This window comes from Vigna unguiculata, chromosome 10 (assembly GCF_037176805.1).
Source record: "Vigna unguiculata cultivar grain cowpea cultivar isolate G323 ecotype 2 chromosome 10, ASM3717680v1, whole genome shotgun sequence".
Taxonomy (NCBI): domain Eukaryota; kingdom Viridiplantae; phylum Streptophyta; class Magnoliopsida; order Fabales; family Fabaceae; genus Vigna; species Vigna unguiculata.
In genome coordinates, this window is record NC_140801.1 from 39,370,016 (window position 1) to 39,391,261 (window position 21,246).

The 21,246-nt window shown below is 32.0% G+C and overlaps 2 protein-coding genes across 4 annotated transcripts; both read right to left on the reverse strand.

Moving 5' to 3' along the window:
• Positions 1–586: 586 nt before the first annotated feature.
• LOC146882567 (uncharacterized) lies at positions 587–5,184 on the reverse strand. Its single transcript, XM_085667458.1, has 2 exons — positions 4,704–5,184; positions 587–612 (listed from the first exon to the last, which is right to left on the reverse strand). The coding sequence occupies exons 1-2, from the start codon at positions 5,182–5,184 to the stop codon at positions 587–589; spliced, it is 507 nt and encodes a 168-aa protein (XP_085523584.1).
• A 9,304-nt stretch (positions 5,185–14,488) lies between these two features.
• On the reverse strand, positions 14,489–20,914 carry LOC114167621 (uncharacterized). 3 transcript variants are annotated; one of them, XM_028052729.2, is made up of 5 exons: positions 20,697–20,914; positions 20,290–20,547; positions 19,633–19,702; positions 19,463–19,549; positions 14,489–14,696 (listed from the first exon to the last, which is right to left on the reverse strand). In XM_028052729.2, the coding sequence occupies exons 2-4, from the start codon at positions 20,470–20,472 to the stop codon at positions 19,500–19,502; spliced, it is 303 nt and encodes a 100-aa protein (XP_027908530.1). In that variant the 5' UTR covers positions 20,473–20,547; positions 20,697–20,914; the 3' UTR covers positions 14,489–14,696; positions 19,463–19,499. The 3 variants fall into 3 exon arrangements, with proteins under 3 accessions (XP_027908530.1, XP_027908531.1, XP_027908532.1); XM_028052730.2 differs by having other exon boundaries at positions 20,290–20,604; positions 20,697–20,905; XM_028052731.2 differs by having other exon boundaries at positions 20,290–20,478; positions 20,697–20,897.
• Between the last annotated feature and the right edge of the window lie 332 nt (positions 20,915–21,246).

The following is a 21,246-nucleotide window of genomic DNA, read 5'->3' on the forward strand; positions in this document are numbered from 1 at the left end:
CACAAAAAATAAGTAGAATGTATATAGAAAAACGGATTTGAATTCGTGACCCTCTCATCAAGGTGTTTACTATTTTTTTTATTTTAATTTTATTTTTTATCCTTTTTATTTTCATTTTATTTTTAAATTTTGCTTTCATAAATATAAATTAAAAAATATTTAATTATATAATTTTTTTAACTTTTTAATTGATTAATTAATATTTTAATTAAATAAATTAAAATAATTAAAATTTATATAAGTATTAATGATTTAAGTTATAATACTATTATAATTATTTAGAATTTCTGTAAACATATAATATAAAAATTTAGTCTTAAATATTTTTAAAATTTTAGTTTAGAATATAATCAGTGGCCCAGTTCACTTCGCCAAGGATTAAAAATTACAATCTGTTAAATTTTTGCAGAAAAGAACCGACCTGCATGCAATGGACCATTCCCTAATAAAAACTATTTTGATGACATTTTGACTAACTTTTTTATAGAATAATAGTCTGCATCTCTCCATAAATATCCATTAATCAATCATACTAAATTAAAAGCCATTCCGGAGTTTTGCGTTACCTATACATCCATAAAAAATTCTATTCATTATAGAGCTGTGCATTGGCTACATCCACACAAAATCATAGCAAAATTATAGTTATAATGAATAGTATCAAACACATTGGTCCACCTACGTCCATGGCATTATAATAATAATTTCTTCTGAATAATATATTTCTGTAAATATCCATTAATCGTTCAAACGAACAATATTAATAAATTTTAAACAATATAAACAAAAAATATTTATAAGTTACTCATGTTAGTCATTTTATTCATATATATATATATATATATATATATATATATATATATATATATATATATATATATATATATAGAGATATGGAGTCAAATTATGGAGTTTCACTACAAGAAAAATCATAAATTGTGACCAATTTTAGTGATCATTAATGATTAGTAATTATAGTAACCAATCTAGATACTATTTTATAAAACTAAAAATTATTGATTACTAAAATAGTAATAAAAAAATATAATTGGTCATTAAATTGATCTTTAAAATTAGGTACCATGATTTTGGTTATCAAAGAAAATTGTTCATTAAAAATTCACTATGTAGATTTAGACTACCAAAATGACTTAGTTTCTAAATTGGTCTCTAATTAATTAATGACCAGTGATATTATAATTTTGGTAAAAATACATTTTTGGTCCCAATTTTTGTCAAATTTTGTCAAATAAGTCCTAATTGTTATGAATTAATGGTCGTCCATTGATTTATACAATTACTCATATGATTGATAATCATATTATTCATTACTCTTTATGTAATATTTTGTATTTACTATTTGATTTTATATCCTTTCTTTAAACAATCAATTGCCTTTGTGAGCTCATTAGGAGTTCCAACTATGTTTATGTCATCTACATAAATAGCAATTATGGCAAATTCATTCTCGGATCTTTTCATATAAATACAAGGACAAATAGGGTCATTTTTATACCCTTCCTTTAATAAGTACTCACTTAGACGGTTATACCACATACGTCCTGATTGTTTCAATCCATAAAGGGACTTATTCAATTTTATTGAATAATCCTTTTTAGAATTTGCTTTGTTGGGCACATTAAATCCTTCAGGGAGTTTCATATAAATATCATTTTCCAAAGAGCCATACAAATAGGCTGTAACAACATCCATGAGGTGCAAATTCAAACCTTCTTGTGCAACAAGGCTAATTAAATATCTAAATGTTGTTGCATCCAATACTGGTGAATATGTCTCCTCAAAATCAATACCAGGTCTTTGTGAAAAACCTTGAGCAACTAACCGTGCTTTGTATCTAACAATTTCACCATTCTCATTTCGTTTTTGTACAAAAACCCATCTGTACCCAATAGGTTTTACACCCTCAGGTGTGCGAACTACAGGTCCAAAAACCTTTCGTTTAGCAAGCGAATCTAATTCTGCTTGGATTGCATCTTTCCATTTTGGCCAATCATTTCTTTGCCGACAATCTTCAATATTCATTGGTTCTTGATCATCATTGTCACTTATAACATCCTTTGCTACATTATATGCAAAAACCTCGTCAATATTGACTTTATTTCGATTCCATATTTTATGATTCATGACATAATTTATTGAGATCTCATCATTTTCAACAATTTCAGGTACCTGAGGTTCTTCTGGAACCGAATCATTGATTATGTCAAAAGAATCTTTTGGGACTTTTACCCCCTCGATTAGGCCATCTTGCCTTTTTTCCCTTTTTCTCACACGAGGATTTTTATCTTTGGAACCCAAAGGCCTACCACGCTTTAGGCGTGTTTGAGATTCATTTGCTATATTAGATTGTCCAACAGGAATATCAATTCTGATTGGAGTATTAGCAGCGGGTATATGCGACTTAGTTACCCTTTTTGTATCAGTAAAAGCATCTGGTAATTGGTTGGCCAATTTTTGTAAATGAATTATCCGTTGAACTTCTAGTTCACACTCTTTTGTACGAGGATCAAGATGAGATAATGATAATTCATTCCAACCAATATCCTTTTCAAGTTTCTTTCTTTCTCCCCCTAACGTTGGAAAAATTGATTCATCAAAATGACTATCAGCAAATCGAGCTGTAAATAAGTCACCTGTTGATGGTTCAAGATATTTTATTATCGATGGAGAATCATATCCAACATATATTCCCAAACGTCTTTGAGGACCCATCATAGTCCTTTTTGGTGGGGAAATTGGGACATATACAGCACACCCAAAAATTCTTAAATGAGAAATATTTGGTTGTTGACCAAAAACCAACTGTAAAGGAGAGTATTTGTGATAACTTGTTGGTCTGATGCGAATCAATACTGCAGCATGCAGAATTGCATATCCCCAAGTAGTCATTGGAAGATTAGCTTTCATAAGTAAAGGTCGTGCAATCAATTTTAGACGTTTTATCAATGATTCTGCAAGTCCATTTTGAGTATGAACATGTGCTACTGGATGTTCAACTTCAATTCCAATTGACATACAATACTCATTAAAAGCATGAGATGTAAATTCACCAGCATTATCAAGACGAATTTTCTTAATTGGATAATCTGGGAAGTGGGCTCTTAACTTGATCAATTGTGCTAATAACTTAGCAAATGCTTGATTTCGAGTTGATAGTAAACAAATATGTGACCATCTAGTGGACGCATCAATTAATACCATGAAATATCTAAATGATCCACATGGTGGGTGTATTGGACCACAAATATCACCTTGTATTCGTTCTAAAAATGAGATTGACTCATTTCTAATTTTTTCTGGTGATGGTCTTATTATCAATTTTCCCTGCGAACATGCAGTACATGAGAAATCATTGGACTGAAGAAGCTTTTGACTTTTAAGTGGATGTCCACATGAGTTTTCAGCTATTTTTCGCATCATGATATATCCAGGATGACCCAACCGATCATGCCAAACAAGAAATTCATTCTTATTTGTAAGCTTCTGGCTTACAATAACATGCGTCTCAATCGCATTAGTATATGTGTAGTACAAGCCATAAGAGAAGGCTGATAATTTCTCCAATACACATTTTTTATTTGACTCAATTTGAGTGATATAAAGATATTCAACATCTCCTTCATTATTTGTCTCAATATGATATCCATTTAGACGAATATCCTTGAAACTTAATAAGTTTCTATTGGACTTAGGAGAATAAAATGCATTTTTAATATGCAATCTTGTACCTCTTGGCAGAAGTACTGTAGCTCTTCCAGAGCCTTCAATTATATTTGTAGTACCAGAAATAGTACTAACATTGACTTCTCGCATTACCAAAGTAGAGAAAAATTTATTACTCTTGAGAATTGTATGAGTTGTTGCACTATCAGCAAGGCACAGATCCTCATCATTGGTGTTAATGCCAATATTCATTCTTCATATAAACATAAATATCAATATTAGAGATTACTTTGTAAGAGGAGAGAAAATAAAATAAAATAAAATAAAATAGAGGATTTTATTCATAAAAACATAAAAACTTGTACATATAAAAGCAACATGAATTAAATATAAAACATTGTCTTAAAATTTAATCATAAAATAAAACTATTTTCTAACACTCCCATCACCAATAAGGTGATCAATGCTTCCATCGGGTTTAGAAAAGAAATCACCAATATCAAGATGAGTAGTATCCATATGACCATAATCAGAATCACCATCTTCATAAGCAAAGTATGTTTCTACATTCTTCTTTTTAAGTGATTCTTGGTAGAGTTCAACAAGATGCTTTGGTGTATAACAGGCACGGGTCCAATGACCTTTACTACCACAACGGTAACATATATTTTCAGCCTTTTTGCCATTATTTTCACCCCTTTCTTTTTCTTTTTTCGCATTCTTGTTCCACTTCTGTTGATGAAGTTTCTCTTTGAAATTTCCTTTATAACCATGTCCACGACCATGATTAATAGCACGACCACGACCACGACTATGGCTACGACCACGGCCAAAATTACGACCACGATTATTATTATGGTCTTGACCTCGTCCATGATTATATGGATCAGATGTTGCTGCATTCACTTCTGGGAATGGAGCAGAACCAGTTGGTCGGGCCTCATGATTTTTCATCAAGAGCTCATTATTTTGTTCAGCCACAAGAAGGCATGAAATCAATTCAGAATATTTGTGAAAACCTTTTTCACGATACTGTTGTTGCAAAAGCAAATTAGTTGCATGAAAAGTTGAGAATGTTTTTTCCAACATATCCTCATCAATAATTCTTTCTCCACATAGAGTCAATTGAGAAGTAATTCTAAACATTGCAGAATTATATTCACTTACAGTTTTAAAATCTTGCAACCGTAAATGCATCCAATCATAACGAGCTTTTGGCAAAATCACGGTCTTTTGGTGGTCATATCTTTCTTTTAAATTTTTCCATAATACAGAAGGGTCTTTTATAGTAAGGTATTCAATTTTCAACCCTTCATGAAGATGGCGACGAAGAAAAATCATAGCTTTAGCTTTATCTTGTTCAAATGCTTTATTTCCTTCTTTAATAGCATCACCCAGACCCATTGCATCTAGATGAATCTCAGCATCTAAAATCCATGATAAATAATTCTCCCCCGAAATATCAAGGGCCGCAAATTCAAGCTTTGCAAGATTTGACATGTTTTAGAACTAGCACATAAAATATTAATATAATCAAATTTCATGTATGAAATTATTAAAATCAAATAATAATAATAATAATATGACAGAGAAAAACAAATCAAACAATTATCATTACACAAAAAAAAGAAAATGAGATAAAGTTTGTGAATGAGAAAAAGATTAGAAAGAACCTCGGTTAAGAAACAATTGATTTATACAATTACTCATATGATTGATAATCATATTATTCATTACTCTTTATGTAATATTTTGTATTTACTATTTGATTTTATATCCTTTCTGGGTTACCATATTGTATCTATAAATAGGACTCGTCCTATCAGTAATAAGACACACATACAAACAGAAGTTGCTCCCTACTCTCTCATTCTCTATTCTTCCTCTCCTTTGTCTCTCTTATTACCTTTATTTTATAACACTAATTTTATTTTTGTGCTCAAATAGGTCCTAATTTTCGTCAATTTTATTCAATTTGGTCTTTTTTTGCTAACATTGTTTAAATCATTAACAACTATGAAAAGTGACGGTCACGTGTCACTTCGTGGCTTTTTTATCTTTTTAATTTTTTATAAATGTACACGTGTCAATCCAGCAACGTGTAACGTGTCAAAGTCAATATTTTGTATTCAATTTGGTCCCTATATTTTTTATTTTTGTTCAATTTTGTTTAAAATTGACAAATTTTGTCCTTGTCAAAGGTGAGACCAAATTTAATTTTTATATAAAAGTTATAATGATGTGAATTTTAATATATTATATAAAAAACATTTAATAAAAAATGTGAATTTTAATATAAAAATTAAATTTGGTTTCAATTTGGAGAGGGACAAAATTGGTTCATATTAACAAAAATTAAGACTAAATTGAACCAAACTAACTAATATAGGAACCAAATTGAATATAAAACATTCACTCTCACGCATGGCACGTTGTTGAGTTGACATGTGAACATTTAAAAAAAATTTTAAAAATTTTAAAAAAATTAAAATTAAAAAAATCAAAAAAACCACAAAGTGACACATAACGGTCATTTTTTATGGTCGTTATTGATTTAAACGGTGTTAGCAAGAAAAGATCAAATTGAACAAAATTGACGAAAATTAGGACATATTTGAGCACAAAAACAAAATTAAGACTTATTTGACAAAACTTGATGAAAATGGGAACCAAAAAGTTATTTTAACCTACAATTCTTTATTTATAATAGTGACTATTTTAATAACCAATAATTTTTAATTTTATAAATTGGTATCTAAATTTGTCACTATAGTGACTAACTATTTTTGCTTTCTAATTGAACATTTTTTTTGCAGTGTTCAAATACGTATGATGTAGAAATAAAAGGAAAATAACTATAAAATATAGTTTATAGCTATATATATATATATATATATATATATATATATATATATATATATATATATATATATATAAAATGGTGGATCTACATCAAAATTCTTGGGGGAGTCAAAGTAATATACTCAAAATTTATATATTTAATATTATTGTGACTAATTCAATAAAAATGAATACATAATCTAGTATATTTATAATTATCAAAGAAATTAAACATATCTAAATGAATGTCTATCGTTTTTTCATATTTTTGAACTCGTGGTAATTGAATCATAGTTAAATTTTTCAATTAACTTTTTTCGATGTAAATAACCATATTATCTACAAAATATTCATCTTCCATTTTATTAACATGCATTTGATTATGCGATGAACAACCATATTATCATGTTTTCATCTTCTCTCGTAGTTTCTCTTCAATTTTAAAAAATAAATGTATTCTTTTGTTTTTCATCAATATACCTATTTAAAAAATAATTTTAAGACTAAAAAATAATTTATCATAATCTAATCAAAATTTGAGAGACAAAATTACTAAAAAAATATGATAATAAAGTTACAATTAAAAATTGACTATGAAAAATCACATAGTACATTGTTTTTTCTTCTATATTAATAAAAATGAATATACAAGAAGGTCAATGGATAAAAAATAATGTTAAATGTTAAATATATAGTTTACTATCGAGTGAGACAAGAAAAATTTACTTTTTATTTATTTATTTAATAATGAAAAAGAAGATCTGAAAAAATATAACATAAATGATCAATTTCTGTCTAACTCTTTTTTAGTAACAAAAAAATATAAACATAAATAATATATATATATATATATAATATATATACATAATATATATGTATATGTATTATATATATATATATATATATATATATATATAATACATATATGTATATCTATACATAATATATATATATATACATAATACATATATATATATATACATAATATATATATATATATATATATATATATATATATAAATAAATAAAAGTGTTAAGGATATTGAAATCTAGGAAGATAGTAGGGATTCTAAGGTAAAAAATATTGAGAACAAGACTAACAAAATAACGGTGATACGAGAAATTTAGATAAAGCCAACATAAAAGTGAAAATCGACAGGTGATCAAGAAATCGAAAAATGTCTTAATAAACATGTATTCCATATGAAGAACAAAACTGATGCAGAACGGAAGAATAATTGAATGTTTGAGCGACAATCATGGAGAGAGAAAGAAGGAATCATAGAGAAAAAGGGAAATAGAGGAAAAATATTCTAATTGCGTAAAGAGATATGAAAAGGATCTTAATTGGTACACTTAAGAAAAGGAAACAAACTTATAAACAAAAACTAATGGATACTCGTAAAATAGATTGAGCAAAAACTGATTTAACAAACTCAACATTGGTTGTGTGGTCATCAAGCTGAATGGAAGTGTGGTTTTGATCATTATTCTGACAACCACCCTCAAACTAGGCATAGATGTCAAGAAGGCCAAGCTTGGACACAATAATGTTGAAAAGAGCTAAAGGAAAGGCCTTTGTTAGAATATCCACTTGTTAATGATGGGTGCTAGTGTGAAGAAGCTTAATGAGACCTTGTTTAACTTTTTCTCTAATTAAGTGACAGTTTATCTCTATATGCTTGGTCCTTTCATGGAAAACTTAATTTGATGTGATATGTATGGCAGAGAGACTATCATAGTATAAAAGGGAAGGTTGCTGATGATTAATTCTGAGATTATGCATAAGGTGGTGGAGCCACTGAAATTCAAGCCAAAAAGGGCCTACTTGCTCAAGTTTGTAACATTGTTGTCAACCATGACATTTGGCACATGCGTCTTGGTCACTCGTCACACAAAAGGATAGTTGTTCTTAATAAAAATTTCCTTTCATTTCTCTTCCTATAAATTCAAATTGTGATCTATGTCATTTAGCCAAACAACGAAAGTTGCCCTTTCCTAGTAGTACATGTTATGCTAATTCCATTTTTGATTTGATACACATGGATATTTGGGGACCATGTACAGTTAATTCCATGAAGGGTGACAAATATTTCCTTACTATTGTGGATGATCACTCTAAATTTACTTGGTTGTATCTTATGAAGACTAAAGTTGAAACCCGCATGCATTTAATCAAATTTGTCTCTATGGTTAAAACTCAATTTTAGAAAACCATCAAGATAATTAGGACAGATAATGGCTTAGAGTTTAATATGCCAAAATTCTTTAAAACTGAAGGAATCATTCATCAGACTAGTTGCATTGAAACCCCTGAACAAAATGGTTTGGTTGAAAGGAAACATCAACAAATTCTAAATGTTACTCGTGCTTTACTTCTTTAGTCTAACTTGTCACAAAATTTTTTGGAATTTTGTTGTTCTATATGTTGTTACTTTGATAAATTGTTTGCCTACTCCCTTTCTTAAAAACTCCACCCTTTTTAGATTCTAAATGGCAATCCTTTTGATATGAAACAACTATATATTTTCGAGTATTTATATGTTTCTACCATTTTTGGCAACTAAACTAAATTGGATCCCAGGGCACAAACAGGTGTTTTTCTCGGGCTCAAACCGAATGTATTAGGGTATGTTGTATATTATTAAAAATCTCACTCCACTTATGTCTCTAGAAATGTAGAAATATTATTTTCTATGTAGAAATGGCATATTCAAATTCCATTCAAATTCCAACACAGAATTAAGAAAATGTAATTGCAAATTTTAGTAAAACAAATTAAAAACAGTATTGACTCCTTGAATTCGAATGCAATTTCACTTATCATGAATCACAAAATTAGGGTTATGGTCTCACCTATTCCACTCGTTCAAAACCCACTAAGAGAAGGTCAAAAACATGTTTCAATATGCAATTAAGCAAAGCATAAATCAATATATTTGTGGCAACAAAGCTAATTCATTAAGCATGAACAAACTCAACCAAGAACACATTACCCAATCTGTAAATTAAGCATTAACAAATGGAAGATAGTCCATTCATCACATAATTAAGATGAAGAGAAAACAAAAACGCAAATGCAAATCAGAACCTCAAACCTTAATTGCATCTCTTCCAAGAAGTCAATACATGAAATTAGCAAACCATGGAATTGAAATTACAAAGCAAAGGTAATTGAAAATACATCACCATCTTGAAGAGAACAGATTGAAACAGTACGCAAGTGCTAAAAAATGCTCCAAATGTGTGCAAAGAAGAGGAAAACGAAAAATTTCCAAGTGGGTGCTCTCCTAAAGCGTGAAATTAAGAGGGTTGTCCCAAAAACCCTAAAACCTAAACCCTATAGAACTCGTGGTCACATCACCACAATTCCACTTATTTACAAAAATGTCATTATGAGGTGCAAAATTACAAAAATGCCACTATAGGCTGAAAATGTTGGCACAATCCCTTGAATGACGTGAAAATGATAGGGAAGCTCTCTTCATCCTAAGATTATTGTTCAAGATCCAAAATTGATTAAAAAAATACCTAGAAAATAATTAGAAACGAAAATTAGACCAATTAATGCCAAATTAATCAAAATTCGGAATAATGGCCCAATGAAGCCCAATTGATGAAAATGCACTAACAATAGACAATTAAGTACTAAAAAACTATCAATATGGGCACAAAAAGGAAATGGAATAAAGGAAAATAATGACTCATCAACAAAGTAACTACACTTGTTTTTGGTCATGATTTTGACTATACTGTCCCCAACTGCTTAAATGATAACAATGTTTCTGAAGACAAAAAATTGCAGGATCAAAACACTAATGATTCTACTAGATTAGTTGAACCTGATATTGATACTAAACAAACTACTATTCTGGATTAGAACAAAATTATCCTGGAAGGTCTACTAGACATAAAATTGCCCTTGCCTATTTACAAGATTTTCGAACTTCTTTTGCTACTAAAATTGGAAAGAAATCTAGATATCCTATTGAGGCTCACATTTCTCTTGCAAGATTGTCTCCTTCCTTCAAACAAGTTATTTTTTTCCATTGATTCACATGTTGAACCAAAATCTTATGAGGATGCCTCACGATATGAACATTGGTAGAAAGCCATGATAGAAGAGTTAACAGCCTTGGAACAAAATGGCACTTGGACACTAAGCTCTTTATCCAAAGGAAAACATGTTGTTGGAGGCAAATGGGTATCAAAAGTGAAGTGTAGGGCTAATGGATCCATATAACGCTACAAGGCACGTCAAGTGGCAAAAGGTTATATACAAAAAGAACGGTTAGATTATCTACACACCTTTTCACCCGTGGCAAAAATAACAACTATCAAGTTGCTTCTATCCTTAGCTTTCATTCATAATGGGCATTTGAAACAATTGGATGTTAACGATGCCTTCTTACTTGGCAATTTAGAGGAGGAAGTTTTCATTCAATTACCACTATGTTTTAACTATGATGATAAAAATCGTGTTTGTCGCCTACATAAATCTTTGTATGGCCTTAAGCAAGCTAGTAGGCAATGATATTATAAGTTTTTAGAATTTTTATGTTCGCATGGTTATAATCAATCTTTTATTGATCATTTCTTATATCTCAAATTTAATGATTCACACATCATGGCTCTATAAAATATGTAGATGATGTAATATTGACTAGAGATGATATTGCTGAAATAAATTCAATCACTAATCTTCTTGATCATACTTTTAAGATAAAAAACCTGGGAAACTTGACATATTTCCTTGGCTTCGAAGTTGCGAGGAGCAGCAAAGGAATACAACTATGTCAACAAAAGTACACTATTGATATTTTGAATGAAGCTGGGATTCTTGGATCTGCCCCTATATCAACACCCATGAATTTTTCTACACACAAGAACACAGAAACGAGGGAAATTCTTTCTAACCGAACTCTTTTTCGAAGGTTGATTGGTCGTCTCATCTACCTCACTCATACAAGACCATATATCAGTTTTGTTGTGCATCATTTAAACCAGTTCATTGCTACCCCTACCAGTTTGCACAATCAGGCTTCCGAGATAATTCTCCATTACTAAACATCCTAGATAAGGGATTTTCTTTGATTCCACCAACAACTTACAATTGAAAGCCTTTTGTTATTCAGATCGGGCTGGATGCCCCGACACTAGAAGATCAGTTATTGTTAAGTCTGGTCTGATAATTGAAGTTATTGTTAACCCGTTATGTAAATGTTCCTATTGTTAGGATTGACATTAAGTTATCTAACCTTTTGTATGCATCGCAACTTTTATCATCTACATATTGGTAAGTCTCCCATTTGTTGGAAATCTAAGAAGCAGCAAACTATTTGCAGAAGTTCTTCAGAGAATAAAACATTAATTAGTGGTGAAAGTAGCAGTACAATTGGAATGAGAAACAAGTCTAGAAATAGACACCAGATTATACAAGAAACTAGGTATAAAAAAGACATTCTGAATATATAGATTTTCAAAGATTTTTCCAAAATCCAAATCAGTCACTTGCACTTTGGTTCCATCATGCATATTAACATTTATAGGAGAAATTTGTTTAAAAGAAACTAAGTTTGAGAGAGAACAACATATATGATTTGTGGCACCCGAATAAAGGATTTAGTCATTATAAGAATTAAAATTGATTAAAGAGACAAGATTCTTACCCTTTTTTGTACTGTAGGAGACAATGGAACCAACCTGACTATCAGAAACACCTTCACTGCCATTACCATCTGATTGTTTTAGTAAAGTGATTAAAGCTTGGTATTGCTATTGTGATAATCTGGAGTCATGATCTTTTGGAAAAAATTCAGTCTTTCCTTCTTGATTCGTGTCCACACTATTCACATTACTACCTTTATTATTTGTTTTATATCCTGGTGGAAATCCATGCTTTTTGTAGCAAGTATCAATTATGTGACCATTCCGACCACTTGATCCAACTTGAACTCTGAGCTAACTCCATATCCTTTTTAGAGGGATTCTTGCCATGATCGTGGTTCAAGTCAGCTACCTCATCCCTCTTAGTCTTTAGATGTGGCATCTCAAACTTAAGGGTTTCCAGTTCTTTCTCATTCGACTTTTGGTTCTTCTGCCCTTCTCCTTTTGGCGCTCTAAGACGACAATCTGCTCACCTTGCTACTCCAAGTCTGCAATTTTTGCCTAAAGCTCGGTCCTCTCCTTTTCAAGTTTAGCTAACCTAACCATCAACTGAAATGCCAGAGTAAGGGGGTGTTAGGAACTGAAGTCGATACATGCTCCACCCGAAAGCATGACCTGTCTCCATGTACAAAAGTCCAGGAAAATACTTGGACTTGGGGGCAGTAACCTGCTTTACATTGGACCACCCCGAGAGGTGCCTTCACCTACCATAAACTCAATCACACGAACCTTGAGCTTCATTCAAGGTGATCCTTCAAGTCGAGAGACCCCTTTAGATTCGAGATCCACTTTCTTGGAAACTGCCACTACCGTCTAATCACCCAAAGGATCGCTAGCTTTCATATCTACTACTGTCAACAGTACATTCATCTCTGAGGTAGGAACAAGGCTCTTGGTTGAAGGATTAACATCCGACATCCGCAAGTCGACTTTAGATTGTACCTAGGAATGTCAAAAAAATTTGTACCCACGGGTATTCACAGATAAAACCCGCAACGAGTAGGAAACGGATATTAAAAATGGAAACATGCTACCTGTGGATACGGGTATTTTTGATACCCACATGTTAACGGAGCGGGTACGAGTATCATAGTATCCGTACCCATGGATACCCATACCCATTAAACTTTAATTAACAAAATTACCCTTATCTATATATATATATATATATATATATATATATATATATATATATATATATATATATATATTAGTAAAAAACATTCTGACATAATTTTATCTAAACTACACATTTTGTCTTGTCTTTTATCTTCATTCTTCCAACTTCAAGTATTGGTACGTTGTTTTCTTTCAAGTACATCCCTTGACATTCTTCTCTTTCCTTTCTTTGAAATAGGACATATACATCAAACCCTATACAGACAATAACGTTTATGATATGCTTGTTGTCAATGAAATCAAAATAAGAATACTTAACACGTGGTAGTTGAGATTTATTATTTGTTTATTTTGTTTATTTTTCAGAAATCAATAGGAGAAAGTGGACTTGTGGATCAAAAGCACTAATTACAAAATTTTCAATGGATCAACATCATTTTATATTTACTTTTATAATTATTTGGACTTGTATAAACTTAAGTTTATTTGAACTTTATTTAAAATTTATGACAATGATGTATTTTATTTTATTTTATTTGAATTTATGATTAAATATTTATTTTTTAAATAATTTTGTAAATACCCGTAAGAACCCATGGACACCCGCAGATGTGAAAAACAAATAGACAAGTACCCACATAACGAATACTTAACAGAGATAGGTACGAGAAAAATATTAATCCAACAGATACAATACGAAAGAACTACTAGCCGTACCCTACTCATCCCGTTAACATCCTTAATTATACCCAATCAATTAAAACAATTTAAATGTAATACCCACTTGCGAACCCAAAATCGTCTCCTAATGACCAATATTATCATTCATATGTTCCATTTACAAAAACAACCAAGGAATTTTGACATATTCACAAAATACCGAACATAATAAAAAACACAATTCAATCACAGTAAATATTTTACATACTAACTATTTATTGAAAATATTTTACGTTATTTTCATAAAATAAAATATTAAATAAATACATATTTAATTTAAAAATGAAACACAATTTTTAAAAATAAATTTGAAATTTAAAATATATTATTCCAAAAATATAGTAGATACACGTAGAGAGCAAACTCAAATTATAAATGATCGAAACTTAACTTCTTAAACTCAAACTCACCATAATGGGGACGTATTTTAACCATCGAAAATAAAGACAAATTTAACTTAAGTAAACAGCAAACTAATTAAGTAATTAACGTGCTAGTCGAGAGACCCAAAAGTTTTCACATTTGTTCACCAAACTAAGACAGTTAACCCATTTTTCTACCCCTCTAGAAAAACAAAATTAGAGTAGCAAATCATACACATATCAACAACTACATGTGAAGCTGTAAGTTACATGAACATCCCACCATGGCTGCATAAGTATGGCCTACAAAACAAAAAAGTACAAGTTAAACACAAGAAATAAAGTCACGCAGAACGGTCAAGTGGTTTCATCAATTAATTTGTTTTAGCATTTGGCACTTTTTAAAGGGTGAGAATATGATAACATGTTGCTTGAAAAAATTTCCTGTTCTTGTTTTCTTATTCTACAAATAATTTCACTCAGATATACTTATTTTAACTCCCACAACCAAGAAGTTGTTCTCAACATTTTTATACAAACCTCAGAACAGTACCTACCTTGTACAAAATTAAAATAAAAAAATATTTCTAGAACAAATCAGGCCCAGGGAACTTTCATTTACTTCTCATCTTTTGAGAAAGCTTGGTATAAATCCAAGTCCATGAGTAATGAAGAACATTTTCTGCAAGAGATCAACCCCTTAAATGAATTTTCGTATCTTAAAAGAAATTAATCTTTAGCTTCTGATTGGAAGAATGTACAGCACAACAATGCAGTGGTCAACGACCACACAGTATCAGCCAATACCATTCACAGCATTATGAACCTATGGGGTCACTGTAATTTACCATTAAGTTTCATGTTAGGACACACTTCCATGTGGTAGAATTGCTTTCTGCAGTTTTCATTTTTCTTGCAATCTGAGGGTTCACCGAAAGAAGATCAATCATTATGGTTACCTATCTATACTCTTGCTTTGCTACATCCCAGCACAGAGATTTGTCTCGGCAAGTTAAGGTGCCAACTTATTTCCAAGTAAAAAAACAAAAATTTAATCACAAACATACCATATTGTGATTCAATACAATCTTTCCAATTTCACTAAATAAAACTCTCTTATATTATAACTTCAATTGGAATCTCAAATCGATGGCAAAATTTCAAACTATAGACAGTTTCTATTCTTAATCTAGAATTTCTTTCCCAAACCAACCCAACTTCTTCTGGCTTACCTATAAAAGCTAATGAGCATAAAGAAGGCATTGTGATGATAGCGGCAAGGTAAATGGAGCTAACTAGCAGGTTGGAAGCACATGTCTTAAAAGCAACAAGAAACAAACAAGACACCAAAATTATATTTTCTTATCATCCCTAATTACCTCCAATTAGACAGCTAACCAGCAATCGAAAAAAGACTGTGTAACAATCCAACCATTTCAGTTTATGGACATGTTTGGAAAAACTTCTCCATAAAAATTTCTAGAAGAAAAAAATAAAATGAAAAACGTGAATAAATTTTTCCATAAACCAAAATTAGCTTATGCACCAGTTAAAAAGATAAGAGTTTAGAGAAACTACATGAGATAGATTCCACAAATTAGCTTATGCACAAGTTAACTTTAACAATTAGAGAAACTCAATTTATTTTCTTCTTATTTTTCTCTCCTGGAAGTCTGTATGGAGGAATTTGTACAAACAGATCTTAAATGAAGCAAATCAAAGCAATATATATCATGCTGAAAGAGGTGTATTGGAGTCTATACCCATGAAGCTGAGGTAGCAAACTTGTGCACATCCAATTAAAATGAACAAGAGAAAATTGGAATTGATAACCTTTCTTTGGTTTATCTAACTTTTTAGGCTATCCTAATTGATCCAAATCAAATAGGATCCCATGTGCCAGACTATCCAAAAGTTTTTATAACCTATACCAAAACCACAATGAAAACATTATCCAAAGAATACTGATAACAATACAATTGAATCAGAAGTTACTGAAAATTAGGCTAGAACCATCTGAGCACACCGAGTGGCGCATCAAGCAAATAAAGGAAGGAAAGCATCGAATGGGATGTGGTAAGCGACCGGTCATTGCTATGGATCTTTCCCCTCGCTATAGCTACCATGTTCAGTGCCCAAACATAGATATGCCTACCTACATCTTATCTTACTACTAAACAGACTACGCGCTAACAGCTTTAGCAACAAGGCTATAGGCTAAACAACTAAAAAAGAAGGCATTGAAAGACGCTCACCTCGTGCATCCACCCTAAGGGAAAGTTCCTAAGTCAGTCAACTCAATTAAAATCAATCAAAGAAGAGAACTATTAGCTTTCTACGCGCACCCTACGTACATAACTCAAGAAAAGGACAACAAAGGAGACACTAAATACACACACTATGGAAGAAGCTATGTGATCAATGCAAGAAGCCTAATTGCATTTAGGAAGGAACGCATGCGCATTGGCTAGAGCAGTCACTTCCGGAGCTAGCTCTGCAAATGAAGCAAGGAAAGGCAGAAAATTGAAAATCCACTCTTACACAGAGCCTCTTACTCCCCAAGTGGATAGGCAGCAAGCACAACTGGATGTCCTCATCTACGATGCCTCCTTCTTCCATATGTCCAAAAGCCTTATCTTCGTCTCAGAACTCAAGCCCTTTCCCTTTACTCCATAGGACATTCGACTATTCCCATACACTCTCTCTACTTTGGCTAACAATTTAAATATTTGGTCATTGGCCCAAGGTCAACTCTTGTCTATGAAAGTAAGTTCCTTCTCGGTTTCGCATGCCAATTGGCAAATACTCTATTTCGTATCATCCCACCACGAGGGAAATATATGAGGTAATTTATTAATTAATAAAATTTCATTGCCTTAGTTATCAAGAAAGATCTGATGTGAACAAAAGAAGATCATGGAATGAGGTCGTCGATCTCCAACTCAATCTGAGGTTCAGCCGCCTCATCCGAGATGGAGGGCTCTTTCAATCTCAGCTGATCAACATTGAAGACAGGGTGGGTGGCGGGCAGCTCTAGTTTGAACGCATTCTCCCCTTCCTTCTCTGGTAGAGTGAATGGTCCAGCAATGGTTTAAGCTTGCGGTTGGTACCCCCCTTTCTTAGGCAACTTTAACCACAGTAGATCTCCCACCTGGAACTTATGATCGGCGGTTCTGTCTTTGGTCGTGCCTCTGCTCTGTTGCCTTTGCGTTTTCTTCTGAGTATCAACAACCTGCTCATGGTACCATTCTCCAAGAAACTAATGGCTCGCAGTTGTTTAGCCGCTTCTCTAGGAGATAGTAGATGTACCGCTGACTGGGTTCAGGACACAACCATCGTCTGAACCGTCTGCTACCAAGTCCATGGGGGCCTTTGGTTGGAACCCATAACAAACTTAAAAAGCACTTCTACCGGTCGACAAATGCGTGCTCTGATTGTAGTAGTGTTGAATGAACGACAGGTTTGGAACCAAACCGGGTAACTTTAAAGGTGGTCTCGATGTTCAGTTCTCAAGAACCGATGGTTCTATTGGTGATCCATTCAAAACAAACTAAGCTAGCCACTTTGACTTTGATTAACCAATCTAGTGCGGGGGGTGCAATGGTCCTCTTCATTTGTTCCCATTAACAACCACAAAGCCCTTAATTGCTCTTCCTTTCTACTTGCCCTTTTTTACTACAAAGGTTTGACTAGCGCTCGGCAAAGGAATGATTTTTTCCCAAAGCCGACTTCCTCCTTTATCGAGCGGCTGTCTCTGTTGACCATAAAAGTGATAGTTCGGGTTGTTTGAAATAACTAGTCATTTTGGCCAGTCTCAATACCACATGAAGCGCGTGATCACCCAGATTCTGAAAGCCTTCTCTATCTTAATTATATATAATAACTTATCAACGTCAGCCCTTCTATTTTCCTATATTCACCCTTCCTACTCCAGCTAATGGAAAAATGCCTTTGAATGGTCATAATCATCAACAACCCAACCGACTGTCTCTCAAATTATTGAAAATTTATCTCAAATTTTCCATATAGTAACCACGCTAGTTTGCTATTAGACTATAGTGGTTTTGGGGTTAGCCACTACTTGAGATAGATATCTATGAACTAATACTGAAATCTACAGTTCCAAAGGACTCTCTACCATCTAGGCACGAATAATTTATTCAACATTGATTACATTCCAAATTTCAGATGAAACTAAAAATAAAAGCCATCAATCGGTTATGCTGCTCCACCTTCTGAAAACCCTATATTCTATAAATGTATACAGCTACAAATATTCAATCTTGTAAACAGTAAATATTGTTAACAACAAGTCATTCTAGATAAATACTCTGTAGTATTACGACTTGTTGGGTGAAACTTTGAGCAGTAGATGCACTATTTATAGGCCCACTAACTTGGCCCTTCAACCACATACATTTAATACAACTACTACCAAAATACAATTAACACAACTACCCAATTACTACCAAAGTACAATTTAATGAACTCCATAATTATTACTAAGAAGCACTCCTACCTTTTGCATTTACCCAACTATGCTCATTTAAGTTTACCTAATTATTACTAAGAAGCACTCCTACCCTTTTCATTTACAAGCCTTTTTACGTGCAGCATAAATTATTTAAATTGTATCTCATATTATGATTATAGGGGCCACACTATTTCTATCTGACTATAGTGGTCTTGGGGTTGGCCACTCCCTGCCACTACTTGAGATAGAAATCTATGAACTAAAGCATGACAACAAAATAAAATTATTAAGAAAATAGGTTGTCTTAACAGAGTAATGTTCTTTACTGTACAATCACTTTAATTAGTGTTTACTTGTATCATTAGTCGTGGTAATTTAAGCCTTGTAATTCATCCATTGTTTAGATTCTTAAGTCAAAAATTAATTTTGAATTCTTATACAAGTAAACTCAAAATACATTGTTATCTAAGCAGGAAGAACAAGCTGATAACAACTTAATGAGTTCAAACTTCAAGCTGTTCAATAAAATAACCAATAATGAGGTGGAAACAATGCATGTCACTATGATATCCATGAGAGACTGGGAGAAACTAACCTTTCACATTTTTAGCCATGTAGGCAAATTAAGTTGCTTAAGAATCCTCCTTCAGTTCATCGGAATCAGAGTCACTAGCATTATAACCTAGAAGTATGCACCAAAATAAGTATGGTCACGCCATTATATTACAGAAGAAAAAAATGAAGCTGCTGACAATAACAAAGTACCTGGGTGCTTATCACCTACTTTCCAAACCGAAGATCTAGTCCTTGATGCCTTGGTTAGCCAAACTCTTCCCTTAATTGCCAACAGAGGAAATCAGTTGGAAACCAAAAGTCCACAGAAATCCACAGATTGTTAATTAATCTATAATAAAAAATAGACCTTCCTCTTTACAGTCAACTAATTGCCCATAGAATTTCTACATTTCATACTATTAAACACTTGTATGCACTTCTATTATTCGTTTATTTACTAAAAAATTCAAGTTGCTCCTCAAATACATAATAGATCTTTTTATCATGTCATTCTTGATGTATGTACAGAGGCGTCTATAAACATGGTCAACCAATTAGAAATCACATGAAATGCGTCTTCTCATCAGCCCACAATGTTGCCGTACATATTCCCTGAATGACAGTAACAAATACTTTATACTTAAAGTGTATTAAATACTTAAACAAAAAATCTGTTAAGAGTTTTCGTTGCTAGAATTTCTCAAAACTAGTGATAATAATAAGCATAGTTGAATTGTTTGATTACTAGGCAACTTTAGACCACCAAAATATAATTATCTAACACCACCCCAAGTCCCAACAAGCCCTAACCAGTGAAACAACAAGGAAAGTTCATAGAAAAAGACAGCAAGAAGAACAACCACCCACCTTCTGAGCATCTCTGGGAACCCCATAGCCACTGTAGTACATCTGACCCACCAACACTTGCATGTTTATGTCCCCTGTCTTGGCCTCTTTCAGAGCATCTCTAAACCACCGCTTCACACAATCTGCCACCACCTCTGACAGTGGCACGCGACCACTCCTTTCTCCCACAACGGAACTCTCCATAACCCCCTTTCAAGTTCAAGCGAAAAACGTCGTCTCAGTGTTAAGATTTAATTTTTCTTGTTCTTCTTGGAGATCCTAAAAAAAGAATTGGATTTTGTGGAATCAGAGTTGAAAAAGCTTTAAGTCTTCGCCCTATATTGTTGGAGAAAAATCATGGGTGTATATCAGATTGAACTAAAATACCAAAATTACACCAGAATAACATGGGTTTTCGAAGTGCTCACCTTTTTTTTCCCTTTTATTTGGGGTGGTTTCTAGTCTTCTGCGATGCTATTTGAAGAGCATTTTTGGTTTCAATGATAAGGGGATTTGTTGTCTGAAACGAAAAATTATAAATTCAGAAAATGAGAAATAAGAATAAAAAAAAGGTTTAGAGCGAGAGAGAGTAGAGAAAAAGCAAAGCTGTGTTATTTGTTTGTCAACAACGTTTCCATGTGTTATTTGTTTTATACGACCTGATTTAGATTACAACTAGCAGCAGACCCGTGTATACGGCACGGGTCTTGTTTTATTTTGTTTTATATTTTTTAATATTTAAAACATATTTTATTGTTATTATATATAAATTAGTGATTTGAATAATTATTATTGTTATTGGTTTAATTGTATAATGATTAATTTTATTGTTTAAATATATTATTAATTTATTTAATTATAACAATTTGTAATAATAATTGGTGGTTGTTAAAATAAAATGTAGATATATTATGTAATATAGTACGGTATAAATTAAATATAATATAAAATTGATGTTAAAATTTAAAAAAAAAAAAT